The following is a 17,843-nucleotide window of genomic DNA, read 5'->3' on the forward strand; positions in this document are numbered from 1 at the left end:
CTTAAGTTATTGTTTTCCCTCTAAAATCAGAAGGAAGCAAAGCGTTCTCACCGTTACTCTTTCTTTTTTTTTTTTTTTTAAGATTTTTATTTATTTATTTGGTTGACAGAGATCACAAGTAGGCAGAGAGGCAGGCAGAGAGAGAGAGAGCCTGATGCAGGGCTCAATCCCAGGACCCTGAAATCCTAACCTGGGCCGAAGGCAGAGGCTTAACCTACTGAGCCTCTCAGGCGCCCCTCACTGTTACTGTTTCTATTGAACACTGTACTAGTCAGTGCAATAGGGGAAAAAAATAGGAAATAAGGATTGTAAAGGAAGAAGTAAGAATTATCTACTGATAACATGATTATGTAACTGTATGCACAGGTATCCAAATAAATATACAAACAATTTAGTAGAATATAGCAAATGTAGGAGAAGCCCTTGGATGTGAATTCAATACACAAAAATCAAGTGTATTTTTATATGCCAACAGTAATCTAATAGTGTTGTTTATTGAAAGATACCACAGATGATAGCATCAAAAAGCATAGCTATCCAGGAATAAATTTAAAAGAAAGATTTATTAATTTATAACTAACACATATACTGAAAAGTATAAAACATTAAGAGAAAATAAATAAGACCTAGATAAATGGAATGCTGTTATGTTCATAAATATGAAGACTTAATGTTTGTAAACATGTCACTTCTTCCTAATTTTATATATTTAACCCAATTTCAGTAATTCGTTACATTGCATACTCAATGTTATTTGTACACTTTTCTGTATATACATAAAAAGTTCAATTTAAAGACATTTCACATTAAAACATATACTTGTAAGATGTCAAGAGACGTGCAAATAGAATGAAGTTAAACTTAGATACTATTAGTACTTTAGGGACAAATGATGTCCCTAGGGACAAATGATTTTTGCTATTTTTTTAAATTAAAATTATTATTTTTTTATTAAAGTATAATTGTCATACCGTATCCTGTTTCAGGTGTATATCATAGTGATACACTATTTTTATACATTTCAGAATGATTTCCATAAGTCTAATTACTATGAGCAGTTATCTTCTTTAATTATGAATGCTGCCTCTGTTTTGTTACAGTGTTTGGTTATATTGACTAGATAAAATATTTGTGAAACCTTTAGTATGAAATCAGCTTAAGCTTTATATTGAAGTATTTAATGTTTTCTCACTTTAGTTAAATGAAGTAAGTGAAGAAAACAAGAAGATGGAGATTCAGGCTAAGAGAGTTCAAGCTCGTTTAGATAATTTACAGGTAAGTTGTCTGCTCTTTGACACAAGTGAATTTTAAATGATTGTTTTTGGATTTTTCTCACCTTTATTACAATTGTATTTTAATTCATGGATATGTACTGTTGCAGAGGAAGTATGAGTTTATGACAATCCAGAGATTGAAAGGAAATTCACATGCTAATGAAATGAAAAGTTTAAAACAAGATAAAGTACCAGTCTCAAAAACTCACAAGGTATGATATGACTGAAAATTTCTCCAATAGAAAACAAAGACATTTTCTCTTTGTTCTTGAATCTATTTTTGGCAAACATCGTTTTGGTATGAAAGAGTTTACCATAATAATTCCTTTACAGAGAAATTTCTGTATAATATTTCTAGTATGCTTTTATTTACAAAAGCAAAACAAGTGCTTCAGGCACAGACCTTAAGCCTAATAATTCATGGATATGTACTGTTGCAGAGGAAGTATGAGTTTATGACAATCCAGAGATTGAAAGGAAATTCACATGCTGCTTTTCGTTTTTTCGTTGTGTTTTAAGATTCCACAAGCTTTCCATGTTTTCTCTCAAGACTGCAATCCATGCCTGAATGGGCTTTATTTACTAATTTTTTCTAAGGACTTTACTTTGAGGTATAAATTACATACAGTAATATAATGCAGAGACCGTTAATTATATAGCTTAGTCAGTTTTGACAACTGCCTATATTCATGTAACCTGCAACTAGATATAGAACATTTCCATCACCGTAGAAAGTTCCCTTTATGTCCCTTCTCAGTTCTTCCCTGCGAGAGGTAGCTGTTAATCTGACTTCTATCACCATAAATTAGTTTTAGAACTATTTTAGAACTTAGAACTATTTTAGAACTAATTTAGAACTATTTTGGAACTTCAGTCAGTGGGGTTGTATAGTATGCACTCATTTATGTAAGGCTTATTTTGCTCATCATGACATTGGGTATATCGGTAGTTTGTTCCTCTGTTGCTCGGTAGTATTCCACTATATGAACAGATCACAATTTGCTTATCCATTCTTCTTTTAATAGACAACTGGGTTATTCCTACCTTTTGTCTATTATGAAAAAAGCCGCTAAGAATGTTTACGTACAAAGCTTTTAGTGGACAGATGTTTTCATTCCCCTTAGAAATACAACCAAGACTGGAATTTCTGGGTCATAGATACTTGACTCTTTGTGAAACTGCCAGTTTTCCAAAGCAGTTATACCATTTTATACTCCTACTAGCAATGTTTGAATGTTAGTTACTCCACAACTATGCCAACATTTGGTATTTTCTCTCTTTTTCATTTTGACCTTTTCAGTGGGTGGCTAGTGATACCTCACTGTAGGCTGTTAATAATTTTGATAAGCCCTCTAGTTCTTTTCATAAAGTAGGAATACAGCATCATTTAAAGATAGTTGTAGAGGAATCTCAGTAACAAAATCAGGAGCCACCATTGGGCGGTGTGACTCTAAAGGTGTTAACTGTCTGGCTGGCCTATGATGAAGATACCGTGGCTCAGCAGGACTAAATTCAATAAAAGATTGCTGTGCAGAACCCTCTGTTCTTGGAGCTGTTGGAGCTGACATTCTGTACAGGGAGTACGCTGAGGATGACATCTGTCAACAGAAGATTGAGCATCTTTACCAAAAATTCTTGTACATCTATAAGACCAGGCTTTATGTGAACTGCTTCTCTTGCGCTTCTGGATGCTTGCACCTGGAGGTGCTGCTGAATGTGAGCAAGGAGTTTTAGCAATTCAAGCCTGTGTCTGCCAAGATCAAAGAGAACCTCGTCTCCCAGGCCTTTACTGAGTTCACGGTTTAAACATTTCCACCCATGTTTTACAGACCTGATTGAGCAGATGGAGAAGCATACCTCAGTAGTCAATCTTTTGGCCTCCTTCAGCAGCTAGGGGACCTTGGACTTCCTGTTAGTCTCTCTGCAACTGCTCACCTCAGGCTACCTATAGTATGAGATGTGTCCATTGAGAGTGGGCAGACTGTCAAGGAGTTCTGCCACCAGGAGGTAGAGGTCATGTAAAGGGACAATAACCACATCCACACCATCCTGCTGGCCCAGGCCCTCAGGGTTTCCATCTGGGTGGGTGGAGGGAACCATAGCAAAGGCATCAAGACCAACCTGCACATCTTTCCTGAGGGCTCCAAACCCAAGGTCTACCTTCTCTCCTGGCCTGGACCTATGATTTTGTGTACAAATAGGGCCAGCTTTGTCCTGCCACTGCCCTCTGCCAGGTAACAGATACGTATAGACATTTTTTTTGTGGTTGTAAATGAAAATATTTCACTATCCCTACCCTCACCTTCTTCCTGTCATACAGCGTTCCATGTTTTATTAAAGGGGATGCCTTTATACTTAGTACTTAAGATGATTGAAATTATTATCTAAAGTTCCTATTTGAAGAAAACAGGTTAAAATTACCCCTGTTCAGAACAATCCTAAAATTTGTTTGGAAGCAGAAAAGGCCCCAAATGGCCAAAGGAATTTTGAAAAAGAAAACCAAAGCTGGAGGCTTCACAATTCTGGACTTCAAGCTGTATTACAAAGCTTTAGTCATTAAGACTCTATGGTACTGGCAGAAAAACAGACACATAGATCAGTGGAACAGAATAGAGAACCCAGAAATGGATCCTCAACTCTATGGTCAACTAATCATCAATAAATAGGAAAAAAGACCATATCTTCAACAAATGGTGTTGGGAAAATTGGACAGCCACATGCAGAAGAATGAAACTGAACCACTTTCTTACACCATACACAAAAATAAACTCAAAATGGTTGAAAGACGTAAATGTGAGACAGGAATGCATCAAAATCCTAGAGGACAACACAGGCAGTAACCTCTTTGACCTTTGCTGCAATAACTTCTTGCTCGACATGTCTCCAAATGCAAGAGAAACAAAATCAAAACTGAACTATTGGGACTTTATCAAGATGGAAACTTCTCCACTACAAAGGACACAGTCAGCAAAGCTTAAAAAGGCAGCCTACAGAATGGGAGAAGATATTTGTAAAAGGCCTATCAGATAAAGGGCTAGTATCCAAAATCTAGAAAGAACTTACCAAGCTCAATACCCAAAAAACTAAAAATCCAGTCAAGAAATGGGCAGAAGACATAAACAGACATTTTTCCAAAGAAAACATACAAATGGCCGTCAGACACATGAAAAAAGTGGCTCAACATCACTCAGCACCAGGGAAATAGAAATCAAAACCACAATGAAATACCACCTCATGTCAGTCAGAATGACTAAAATGAACAAGTTAGGATACAACAGATGTTGGCGAGGATACAGAGAAAGGAGAAGCCTCTTGCACTGTTGGTAGGAATGCAAGCTGGTGTAGCCACTCTGGAAAACAGTATGGAGATTCCTCAAAAAATTAAAAATAGAGCTGCCCTATGACCTGGCAATTGCACTTTTAGGTATTGATCCAAAGGATGCAAAAATAGTGATTTGAAGGGGCATATGCACCCCAGTGTTCATAGCAGCAATGTCCACAATAGCGAAACTATGGAAGGAGTCTAGATGTCCATCAGCAGATGAATGGATAAAGCAGATGTGGTATGTATATACAATGGCATATTACTTAGGAGTCATTGAATTCTACCTCTGAAACTAATAATATTTGTCAGTTAAATTTAATATAAATTATAAATTAAAATATTATCCTTGTCCAGAATAATGCAACTCTGTTTTTAATAATCTGATTTTGATTTTATGGATTGCTGTCTGGTTAATGTTACCTTTTTGTTTATTTGCTTTTATAGTTCTATCTTTTCAGATTTCTTAAAAACTAAGTCTAGCATAGTTCCCTGTTTAAGGTTGATGTGTGATAAATGTAGAATGAAATTGACTAAAAGTTATTTGAAGGAATACTAAAATCAGTATAATTGAATTTATATATTTTTATGGAATTTTTTTCTTATTCTTCACCTCACATTTTGATGGACTCTGAGAGAACAGGATTTCCAGGAGAAGTTTCATATTCTGTTTATAGAATGTTATAAAGAAAAAGAAAAAAAAAACTTCTTTGGGAAGAAGAAAATATGAAGTTCCATGGTAGAAATTGTTTAACTTTCTAAACCTTTAAACTTGTTAAAATCTTCGTTATGGTGGTTCATGCTCCTGAGTTAAGGCCAATTTTACTTTTCTGTGTTTTAAACTTGGATAAAGAATTTTTATGAAAATTCTTTTTTTTTTTTTTTTTTTTTGGCAATAAGGCTCGATTCTTTGAATTTTTTTTTATTTTAAGATTTTATTTATTTTTTAGAGAGAGAGAGCACAAGCAGGGGCTGCAGCATTCAGAGGGAGAAGCAGGCTCTCCGCTGAGCAGGGAGCCTGACATGGGGCTTGATCCCAGGACTCTGAAGGCAGATGCTTAACGAACTAAGCCATCCAGGCATCCTTCAGTTTCCTTTCCCTTTTTTCTTCCTTCCTTCCTTCCTTCCTTCCTTCCTTCCTTCCTTCCAAGAAGGCTCCTCGCTCTTGATGGAGTCCAGTACAGGGCTTGAACTCAAAACCCTGATCAAGACCTGAGCTAAGATCGAGAGTCAGATGCCTAACCAACTGAGCCACTCAGTCAGTCCTCAATTTCCTTTTTAAGATGGGTTTTCTCTCCTTCTCTCAGCCATCCTTTAACATGTTTCTTATGTTAAGTGGGGATTTTGATTTGGAATTTCCTTTGTTCGGGGAAGCTTTTTCATTCAGTGCATATTTTAGTGACCATTAGGTAAATTATTCTGTGATCCCTAAATTTAAAACTTGCTCTTAAAATTTTGAGGTTATAGATGGAAATAAATGTTTGATTTACTTTTTTACCTATAGGTACCACTTAATGCACAAGTTTATGAACTTTTAACTGTCTTCATGGATTGGATTTCAGATCATCACCTTAGTAAAATAAAAAGTGAAGAATCTGGAATGGATGGTGAAAAGCCGCTACTCAGATTTGCTTCTCAGAGAAATGATATTCAGGAGAAGTGTATAAAGGTTTGTTTTTTGGTTTGATGTATATGATTCATGAAGATTACTCCTGGAAAGCCTGTTGTATGTTTTATAAGAGGAAAAAATACTTTTTGGTAGAAAATTGACCATACCAATAATTCTAAAAAGATTCATTCCAGACTTAATTAAAATTAATTCTTACTTTTATTTGAAATTTCTTTTTAAAAATAGAGACTAGAAGTTAAGAACTTAACTCTGAAAATAGCAACAATAATTTTATACTAGTTAGGCAGATGATCAGTGATAAAATTCCTAAAAACACATTATTTTAAGACTCAAATTCCACTAAAATAATTTTGTTTTGTTTTTTTGTCATGAAGGGATAGAAAGTATTTGCAAGGGGCTTCTCATTAACAAAAAGAAGTAACCATTTTCTTAAGTTACAGACATTAATTTGGATATTGGTATTCATGATTTCTAGTTAATATATGTGGTCATAGCAAGAAATATATTAAAACTTCTTAGAGTAGACATCTAACATTTGGTTTAATGTTTTCAGAAATAATTTTGTAGTTGCTAAATATTGGCCAGGGTTCCATTTTAGAAAATTATTTCCAGTTTCCACACTTACCTAAAATGTTTCTTTTAAATGCATTTTCTGCTTGGCAGAATAATGGCCTTCAAGATGTTCATATCCTAATCCCCGTATCTTATGTTCTGTGGCAGAAGTGAGTTACAGCTCCTAATCAGCTGACCTTCCACTAGAGATTGACCAGAATGGTCTGGGTAGGCCCAGTAATCCTGTGAGCTTTTAACCAGACAAAAGAGCAGAAAAGCAGGTCACATGCTTGCTGGCTTTGAAGATGGAGTAAAAGGACCATATGCCAAGTAATGCTTCTAGAAATTACTTGGTTTTAGTTATATTTAAGTCTTTCTTTCATTTAGTTTTCAGTTTTTTGTCCCTGGTACAGGATAAGGGTCTAACTTCATTTTTCACATGTGGATATCTGGTTTTCCCCCATTGAGTAATTTTGGCACCCTTGACAAACATCATTTCACCATGTCTGTGAGGTCTTATTCCTGGGCTCTCTGTTCCATTGGTCTGTATATTTTTCTTTATGCAAATACCAGACTCTTTTAATTACTTGTAGCTTTGTAGCAAGTTTGAAATTAAGAAGTGTGAGATCTTCAACTTTGTTCTTTTTCAAGATTATTTTTTTGTTCAACAAAAAAATTGTGCCTAGAGATTCCATAGTAGTATTCTATGTTATATAAAAGTTTTACATTTTTATGTAGTTAAACTCATACCATTTCTTTTATTTCTACCACTGTAACAGTGTTAAAGTAGACTTAGTTCTCTTGCCCCGACATTTGGAAAATCTTTGTATTTTTTGTTTCTAGGCTTTTTTTCATGGTTAACTTTGAAATATTTAATTTATCTATGATATATTTTGATGTAATAGTAGAGATACACTTTCATTTTTTAAATGGTAAGCAAGTTGTCCTTATGGAGTAACTCCTGTTTTTACCCATTAATTTGAAATGTATGTGAGATACATATTGTATATGAAATGTATTTATGAGGTTGGGTCTATTTTTTTTTAGTTACTATTCTGTTCCATTGATCTGTATGTTCCTGTACTACTACTGCAGTGTTCTGATTAATTCTGACTTTAATATATGCTTTTACATGGGCAGGGAAGTTTCTGGTTATTCTTAGAAGAAATTTTTAATTGTCTAAAATACTCATTTTAATATAATTTTAAAAAGGCTTTTTGTATTTTCTTGTTACTGCATTTAATTTTTGGATTAATTAAGAATTGGTATCTTTACAATAAATTTTCCCATCCCTCATTTTATATAGTTTTTCATGTTCTTAAATGAAGTGTATATTTTTATACTTGTGTATTTTGCATGTTTCCTTTTTCATTTACTTTATTAGGTTTGGAAATTTTTTTGGTATTATGAATATGACTTTTTTCCCATCTCTAAAATCAGATAATATTAGTATTTGGAAGATTTTTATATTTTTAGCAACCGGACAATTCACTGAAATCATTGGTTCTGATAATTTAAGAAAATGTTTTTCTTATGTTTTCTAGTTAAGTGCACATTATTTAGAATTAATGAAAATATTGTCTGCTTTTTAATGTCACACATTTTATTCCATTTTCTCATCAATTTTACAAGTTCATATATATAAAAGACAGGGTTTTTCTATTGCTTTATGTAGTCAGTCCTTCTAGAAGAAGGTAAATAATAGAGGTGATAGTAGATAGCATCCCCGTCTTGGCCTGCCTTTAATGGCTCTAATTTGGAAGGGTTTCACAATAAAATACATTTGGTTTTTTAAAAATCAGGTTTTTTTTTTTTTTTAAATACATAATTAGACTGTTCTCTATGTTTGTCTTTTTCCTCTTTCATAGGAAGCTGAAAGATTCTCAGAGACAGGGGATATTATCTTAACTCCCTCACTATGACCTCAGTTTTCCTTTGTAGGTTTTAGGAGCTCAAATAAATTTTTGTGAATTGAGCATTTATAGGAGATACCTGAAAATTCTGTATGTCTATTTTTGTGTCTTTATCATACTGTTAGGATTACTGTTATGATTACTACAACTTAATAGTATATCTTGACAGCTGGGACTGTGATACCTCCAGTTTTGTTCTTTCTCAAGATTGTTTTTGCTATTTGGAGTCTTTTGTGGTTCCATACATATTTAAGGATTATTTGTTCTAGTTCAGTTCTGTTGGTATTTTGATTGGGATTACGTTGAATGTTTAGACATTTTAACAGTATTTAATTCCAACAGTAAATGAGCACAGAATATCTTTCCATTTGTTTGTGTCATCTTCAGTTTCTTTCATTGTTGTTTTATAGTTTTCAGAGTATAGGTCTTTAGCGCCTTGGTTAAGTTTATTCCTAGGTATTTTATTCCTTTTGGTGCAGTTGTAAATGGGATTGTTTTCTTAATCTCTCCTACCACTTCTTTATTATTAGTTTATAGAAATGCAACAGATTTCTGTATATTAATTTTTTATTCTGCTACTTTACTGAATTCATTTATCAGTTATAATAGGTTTTGATGGAACTTCAGTGACAGTTTAACTTCTTCCTGACCAATGTGGATGCCTATTTTTTTTCTGATTTATTAACATATAATGTATTATTTGTTTCAGGGGTACAGGTCTGTGATTCATCAGTCTTACACAATTCACAGTGCTCACTGTAGCACATACCCACCCTGATGTCTGTCACCCAACTACCCTATCCCTCCCACGCCCCTCCACTCTAGCAACCCTCAGTTTGTTTCCTGAGATTAAGAGTGTCTTATGGTTTGTCTTCCACTCTGATTTCATCTTGTTTCATTTTCCCCTCTCCTATGACCCACTGCCTTGTTTCTCAAATTCTGCATATCAGTGAGATCATATGATAATTCTTTCTTTGATTGACTTACTTCATTTAGCATAATACCCTCTAATAACATCCATGTCATTGCACATGGCAAGATTTCTTTTTTTGATGACCGCATAGTATTCCACTGTGTGCACGTATGTGTATGTATAGTTCTAGTTTCAAAGCATGGTATACACACACACACACACACCCCACATCTGCTTTTATCCATTTGCCTATTGATGAACATCTAGGCTCTTCCCATAGTTTGGCTATTGTGGACATTGCTGCTATAAACATTCAAGTGCAGGTGCCCCTTCAGATCACTACATTTGTATCTTTGGAGTAAATACCGACTAGTGCAACTGCTGGGTCAAAGGGTAGCTCTATTTCTAACTTTTTGAGGAACATCCATACTGTTTTCCAGAGTGGCTGTGCCAGCTTGCATTCCCATCAACAGTGTAGGAGGGTTCCCCTTTCTTTGCATCCTCGCCAACACCTGTCATTTCCTGACTTCTTAATTTTAGCCATCCTGACTGGTGTGAGGTGATATCTCATTATTGTTTTGATTTGTATTTCCCTGATGCCAAGTGATGTCGAGCCTTTTTTCATGTGTCTGTTGGCCATTTGGATGTCTTTTTTTGGAGAAATGTCTGTTCATGTCTTCTGCCCATTCTGGACTGGTTCTTTGGGTGTTTGAGTTTGATAAATTCTAATATTTGTTCTTCGGGTGTTGAGTTTGAGCAGTTCTTTCTAGATTTTGGATACTAGCCCTTTATCTGATATTTTATTTGCAGATATCTTCTCCCATTCTGTCAGTTGTCTTTTGGTTTTGTTTACTTTTTCCTTTTGCTGTGCAAAACCTTTTAATCTTGATGAAGCCACAATAGTTTATTTTGTCTTTGCTTTCCTTTGGCGATATGTCTAGGAAGAAGTTGCTGTGGCTGACATTGACGAGGTTGCTGCCTGTGTCATCCTCTAGGATTTTGATGGATTCCTGTCTCATATTTAGGTCTTTCATCCATTTGACTTTGTTTTTGTATGTAGGGTAAGAAAGTGGTTTAGTTTAATTCCTCTGCATGTGGCTGTCCATTTTTCACAGCACCATTTGTTGAAGAGACTGTCTTTTTTCCATTGGACATTCTTTCCTGTTTTGTCGAAGATTAGTCGACCAGAGGGTTGAGGGTACATTTCTGGGCTCTCTGTTCTGTTCCATTGATCTTTGTGTCTGTTTTTGTGCCAGTACCATACTGTCATGATGATTACAGCTTTGTAATAAAGCAGTTTTGGGATGGAATCTTTTTGGTTTTCCACTAAAGTATCATATCATCTGCAAAGAGTGACAGTTTGACTTCTTTGCTGATTCACAGGCCTTTTATTCTTTTTTGTTGTCTGATTGCTGAGGCTAGGACTTCTAGCACTATGTCGAATAGCAGTGGTGACACTGGACATCCCTGCTGTGTTCCTGACCTGAGCGGGGACGCTCTCAGTTTTTCCCCATTGAGAATAATATTGGTGGTGGGCATTTTGTGGATAGCATTTATGATACTGAGGTATGTAACTTCTATCTCTACACTGTGAAGAGTTTTGATCAAGAAAGGATGCTGTACTTTTTCAAATGCTTTTTCTGCATCTGTTGAGAGGATCATATGGTTCTTGTTTTTTCTTTTATTAATGTATTGTATCACATTGATTGATTTGTGGATATTGAACCAGCCTTGCAGCCCAGGGATAAATCTCACTTGGTCATGGTGAATAATCCTTTTAATGTACTATTGGATCCAACTGGCTAGAATTTTGGTACGAATTTTGTCATCCATGTTCATCAGGGATATTGGTCTGTAATTCTCCCTTTGATGGGGTCTTTGTCTGGTTTTGGGATCAAGGTAATGCTGGCCTCACAAAATGAGTTTGGAAGTTTTCCTTCCATTTCTATTTTTGGAACAGTTTCAGGAGAATAGGTATTAATTTTTTAAATGTTGGGTAGAATTCCCTTGGGAAGCCATCTGGCCCCGGGCTCTTGTTTGTTGGGAGATGTTAATGACTGCTTCAATTTCCTTGCTGGTTATGGGTCTGTTCAGGTTTTCTATTTCTTCCTGGTTCAGTTTTGGTAGTTTGTATGTCTCTAGAAATGTATTCATTTCTTCCACATCCATTTCTTTCACATTCCATGCAACATTCGGTGGCATACAGCTGCTCATGCTATGTTCTTATAATTTTGTGTATTTCTTTGGTGTTGGTTGTGATCTCTCCCCTTTCATTCATGATTTTATTAATTTGGGTCCTTTCTCTTTTTCATAAGTCTGGCCTGGGGTTTATCAGTCTTAATAATTCTTTCAAAGAACCAACTCCTAATTTCATTGATTTGTTCTACTGTTCTTTTGGTTTCTATTTCATTGATTTCTGCTCTGATCTTTACTATGTCTCTTATCCTGCTGGGGTTAGGCTTTCTTTGCTCTTCTTTCTCCAGTTCCTTTAGGTGCAGGGTTAGGTTGTGTCCTTGAGATCTTTCTTATTTCTTGAGAAAGGCTCATATTGCTATATACTTTCCTCTCAGGACCACCTTTGCTGCATCCCATAGATTTTGAACAGTCATGTTTTCATTTTCATTTGTTTCCATGAATTTTTTTTTAAATTTTTTGGTTCTTCTTTAATTTCCTGGTTAACCCAATCATTCTTTAGTAGGATGCTCTTTAGCCTCCATGTGTTTGAGTTCTTTCCAACTTTCCTCTTGTGATTGAGTTCTAACATTGTGGTCTGAAAATATGCAGAGAGTGATCTTAGTCTTTTGGTACTGGTTGAGGCCTGATATGTGAATTAGGATGTGATCTATTCTGGAGGATGTTCCATGTGCCCTAAAGAAGCATGTGTATTCTGTTGCTTTGGGATGGAATGTTCTGGCTATATCTGTGATGTCCATCTGGTCCAGTGTGTCATTTAAAGCCTTATTTCCTTGGTGATCTTTTGCTTAGATTGTACATTTCAGTGGGGGGGGGTGTTAAAGTCTCCTACTATCATTATATTATTGTTGATGTGTTTTTTTGATTTTGTTACTAATTGGTTTATATTGGTTTCTCCCATGTTAGGAGCATAAATATTTAAAATTGTTAGATCTTCTTGCTGGATAAACCCTTTAGGTACAATATAGTGTTCTTCCTCACCTCTTATTATAGTCTTTGGCTTCAAATCTAATTTATCTGATACAATGATTACTACCCCAGCTTTCTTTTGATATCCATTAGCATGGTAAATTGTTTTTCACCTCCTCACTTTAAATCTGAAAGTGTCTTTGGGTCTAAAATGAGTCTCTTGCAGACAGTATTTATCGATGGGTCTTTTGTTATTGTTGTTGTTGTTTTAATCCAGTCTGATACCCTGTGTCATTTGATTGGGGCATTTAGCCCATTTACATTCAGGGTGACTATTGAAAGATATGAATTTAGTGTCATTGTATTGCCTGTAAGGTGACTGTTACTGTATATTGTCTTTGTTCTTTTCTGGTCAGTTACTTTTAGGCTCTTTCTTTGCTTAGAGGACCCCTTTTAATATTTCCCTTAGCTAGATTGGCCAACTGAAGAGAGGCCAATCCAAGATTACTAAAATTGGGAATAAAAGTGGATTATTATCAGCCTATAGATAGGTTTATAAGGAAATACTACTAATAATTATAGACTAATAAAGTAGATAAGTAACAAATTCCTAGAGAGACAGAAACTATCAAAAATGACTCAAGAAGAAACAGAAAAGTTAAGTTGGTTTGTAACAAGTAAGGAGATTAAATGAATCAAAAGCCTACCTTCAAAGAAAAGGCCTTCTTTTCTTTGGTGAAATTGCTTCACTGGTGAATTCTACCAGACATTTTAAAAATTAATAAAAATTCTTCATGAACTTTTTTCAAAAACAGAGAATTCATTTTATGAGGCCACACTTACCAATTCATTTTATGAGGCCAGCATTACCATGATAACAAAACCAAACAAATACATCACAAGAACACTAGAAACCAATTTCTCTTGATTACTGACTCAAAAATCCTTAATCCAATACAAGTAAATGGAATCCAGCCACATAAAAAAGAATTATATACCATAACTGAGTATATTTTTTCCTAGGAATCTAAGGTTGACTTAACCTTTAGAAATCAGCTCGTGGGGCGCCTGGGTGGCTCAGTGGGTTAAAGCCTCTGCCTTCGGCTCAGGTCATGATCCCAGGGTCCTGGGATAGAGCCCTGCATCGGGCTGTCTGCTCTGTGGAGAGCCTGCTTCCTCCTCTCTCTCTCTCTCTGCCTACTTGTGATATCTGTCTGTCAAATAAATAAATAAAATCTTAAAAAAAAAAAAAGAAATCAGTAGAATAAAGACAAAAGTCACATGATTTTCTCAGTAGATACAGAAAAAATATTTGACAATCCAGCATACCTTTATGATAAAAGCAGTGAAATGCTAGAGGTAACCTGGAAAAGCATATCTACAGCACCTCCACAGCTAACATTATACTTAATGAAGAAAAACTGTACGCTTTCTCTCTAAAATTAGGAACAAGAGAATACTTAACTCTCACCTCTTCTATTCAACATTGTACTGGAGGTTGTAGCCAGGGTGGTTAGTTAAGAAAATGAAATAAAGACATCCAGAGTAGAAAGAAAGTAAAACTATTTGCAGATGATACGATCTCATTTATATAGAAACCTAAGAAATTCACTAAAAAACTACTAAAACTAATACACAAATTAAGGTTAAAGGATACAAGTTCACTATTCAAAAAGTCAATTGTGTATATATACACTAGCAATGAACAGTTGAAAATGAATTTAAGAAAACAATTCCATTTTCAGTGACACCAAAAAGAATAAAATATTTAGGAATCAGGTTTTCAAAAGAGGTGTAAAACTCATGCTTTGAAACTGAAATATTGCTGAAAAATTAAAAAGATCTAGTTAAGATCGAATGACATCCTTATTCATGGTTTGGAATACTTAGTGTACTAATACTTCCTAAACTGATCTATGTATTCAGTGCAACTTTTATAAAATCCCAGCTGGCTTCTTGGCAGATATTAATAACCTCTCCTGAAATTCTTATGGAAATGCCAGAGACCTAGAATATCCAAAAGAAGGTTGAAAAAAGGACAGAGTTGGAGGACTGATTTTAAGGACTTCCTGATTTTAAGTTTTCCTGCAAAGATACAGTAATGAATAGAATGTAATGTTGGCATGAGGATAGATATATATAGATCAAGGGGCTAGAATTGAGAATCCAGAAATGAACCCTCACAGTGCATCCAAGGCCTACACATGAGAGGTAAAATGTACAAAACTCTTTGGCAAAAACATACAAGTAAATTGTGCCATTGGATTTGGTGGTGTTTTCTTAAATATGACAAAAGCACAAGGAACCAACGAAAGAAGGTAAATTGAGTTTTATCAAAATTTAAAACTTAACTGATTAAAAAATGGATAAAAGACCTGGATAGACATTTTAAAAAAAGATTTATTTTAGAGAGAGCGCATGCACACTGCGGGGTGGGGAGGGGCAGAGGGAAAGAGAATCTCAAACTCCCCTGAGCATGGAGTCTCATGCGGGGCTTGATCCCATGACCCTGAGATCATGACCTGAGCCAAAATCAGGAGTTGGTGCTCAACTGACTGAGCCACCCAGGTGCCCCATGAATAGAAATTTTTCTAAAGAAGATACATACATAGCCAATAGGTATATGAAAAAAATCAGTATCAGATAATCTGAGAAGTACAGATCAAAACAAAACTACAGTGAGAGCTCACCTAACACCTCAGAGGTCTTAAGTGTTCTTACTAACCCCCCCAAGGGAAAAAAAAGTAACTGTGGATATGTTAATTAGCTTGGTTGTGTAGTCATTTCACAGTGCATGCATATACTAGGATATCACATTATACACCTTAGATATATTCAGTTTGTCAGTCATTTTAGTAATGGGGAATGTGGAAATAACGTGAGAAAACATGGAATTGGGAAAAGAGCAATGTATCTTAATTATTTACAAAAGGTCTGGATGGCTGGAGTACCAGGTATGAACAGAGAAATGGGCAGACAGAAGAAAGCAGGGTTGAAGAATGGTGATCTTTGGGAGCCTTGCCAGCCAGTTTGACTTCTACATCTCTGCAGCCCTAGCCCCTTATAGTGCCTTGATAAAAACACATGTCCAATAAATGCTGACTGTTGTTGAGACCGAACAGAAGACAGACAAACCTCTATTGCTGAGAAAATTCTAACAAAAAAAAATCTGAGACAACCCTTTTTTTTTTAAGGTTTGTGCTTCAGAGGATCCATCATGGAAGTCAAAAGACAACCCTACTGATGAAGGAAATATTTTTAAAATCACATATCTGATAAGGGGCTTCTATCTGAAATATTTTTTAAAAAGCCTTGTAACTCGGCGATAAAAAGAAAGCCCAAATAAAAATGCAGTATGGATCTGATTAGACATTTCTCTAAAAATCATATACAAATAGTCAATTAGCACATGAAATTATGTTCTACTAATTTTGGGAAGTGCAAATCAAAACCACGTTGCTATATCCCACCCACTAGTATGGCTAAGATTAAAAAAATAATCTTAACTGTAGCCAAAATGTGAATGAAGAAATTGAAACTCATACACTGCTGGTGAAAATGTAAAACCATGTAGTACATTTGGAAAATGGTCTGGCATTTCCTGAAAAGATTTAGCATTGATTTACTATATAAGTCAGCAGTTATACTCCTAAGTAGGAGAAATGAAGGCATATGTGCACAGAGAAATTTATACATGAATGTTCATAGCAGCATGATTCATAATAGCCAAAAAGCGGAAACAACCCAAATGTCCATCAGTGGACAAATGGATAAATAAAATGGTCTGTATATACAATGGAGTAGCATTTGGTGGTAAAAAGGAATGATATATTTGATGCATACTACAGCGTGAATGAATTTTGAAGATACTGGCAGTGAAAGAAGCAAGTCACAAGAGACCACATATTGTATGATGACATTTATATGAAAAATCCAGAAAAGGTAAACGTATATAGGAAGGCAGATTAGTGGTTGCCTCAGGCTGGAATAGTTGGGGAAAATATTGAGGTAACTGCTAATGTTAGGGGTTTGGGGGAGTAGGTGATGAAAATGTTTTAAAACTAACTGTGATGATGATTTAACAATTGTGTGAATAAACTAAAAATCATTTAATTGTACACTTTAAATAGGGGAAGTTTATGGTGTGTGAATTATAAAATTATTAACATTAAATTCACCACAACAAAAATAAACTATAACCATCCCTTTGTGGTTCTCTTGGTCTTAATGTTTCCCAAGTCTCTTTAAACTTGGGATACTTTACTTCCTGCACCATCCTTCTTGCCTCCCATATTTTGTACAAATAACTTGTCGGAGAGTCAAGCTCAGTTGAGTATCTCACATTCTTAATTTTTTTGCACGCTTCCTTTTAGTGTTATATAACCAATATGACAAAGTTCTCATTCTCCTCTTTCTCCTTCTCCTTCTACTCCTTCCTTCTACCTTCTTTTTTCTTCTTCTTCCCCCTCTTCCCTCCTCCCAGCTAGGTACTTGAACTCACAATCCCAAGATCAAGGGCCATGTGCTCTACTGACTGAGCCAGATAGGCATCCTAAATCACTTTGATTCAGTTTTAAAGATTTTTATTTATTTGGTAGGGAGAGCACCTGCACACAAGCAGGGGGAGCAGCAGGAAGAGGGAGAAGCAGGCTCCCTGCTGACCAGGGAACCCAACTTAGGACTCAATTCCAAGACCCTGGGATCATGACCTGAGCTGGAGGGAGGCAGATGCTTAACTGAACCACCCAGGTACACTCTTCCCCAGTTTGAAATCTCATATTAAAATATAGGGTGAGAGGGATTAAGTATATAAAGTTTTACTGGAGTTATGGCCTTAAGAGAGATTAAGTAGTTGCTAAATTCCATTCACCCACAAAAATACAGGTTTGACATTTTTCAACTTGAGGTATCTCTAATTTTTCAATTTTGCTTGAAATTTCATTCCAGAAAATGATAATTAAGTAGTAGGAAACCAGTGAAGACCTTTAAGGAGAAAATAGCATCAGGTTTATGCTTTAAAAGGATCCTGTTGGCTGCTACATGGAAATAGGTTTGAAGGTGCCAGAGCAGATGCTGAATATTTAGGAAACTCCTAAGTAGTTTGGGTGAAAGAAGATAGTAATTTTTGTTAGAATCG

General features: G+C 35.4%; 1 protein-coding gene and 1 pseudogene across 7 annotated transcripts in view; both read left to right on the forward strand.

Moving 5' to 3' along the window:
• Positions 1–17,843, forward strand: part of CCDC138 (coiled-coil domain containing 138) — a 133,578-nt gene that overhangs the window by 30,989 nt on the left and 84,746 nt on the right. For all 7 annotated transcript variants that reach the window (XM_059406390.1, XM_059406391.1, XM_059406392.1 and 4 more), the window contains exons 8-10: positions 1,198–1,275; positions 1,382–1,486; positions 6,101–6,265. In XM_059406390.1, coding sequence (XP_059262373.1) covers positions 1,198–1,275; positions 1,382–1,486; positions 6,101–6,265 — 348 coding nt within the window. The remainder of the gene's footprint in view (positions 1–1,197; positions 1,276–1,381; positions 1,487–6,100; positions 6,266–17,843) is intronic.
• Positions 2,202–3,512, forward strand: LOC132022159 (ubiquitin thioesterase OTUB1-like; annotated as a pseudogene).

Source organism: Mustela nigripes, chromosome 7 (genome assembly GCF_022355385.1).
Source record: "Mustela nigripes isolate SB6536 chromosome 7, MUSNIG.SB6536, whole genome shotgun sequence".
Lineage (NCBI taxonomy): Eukaryota > Metazoa > Chordata > Mammalia > Carnivora > Mustelidae > Mustela > Mustela nigripes.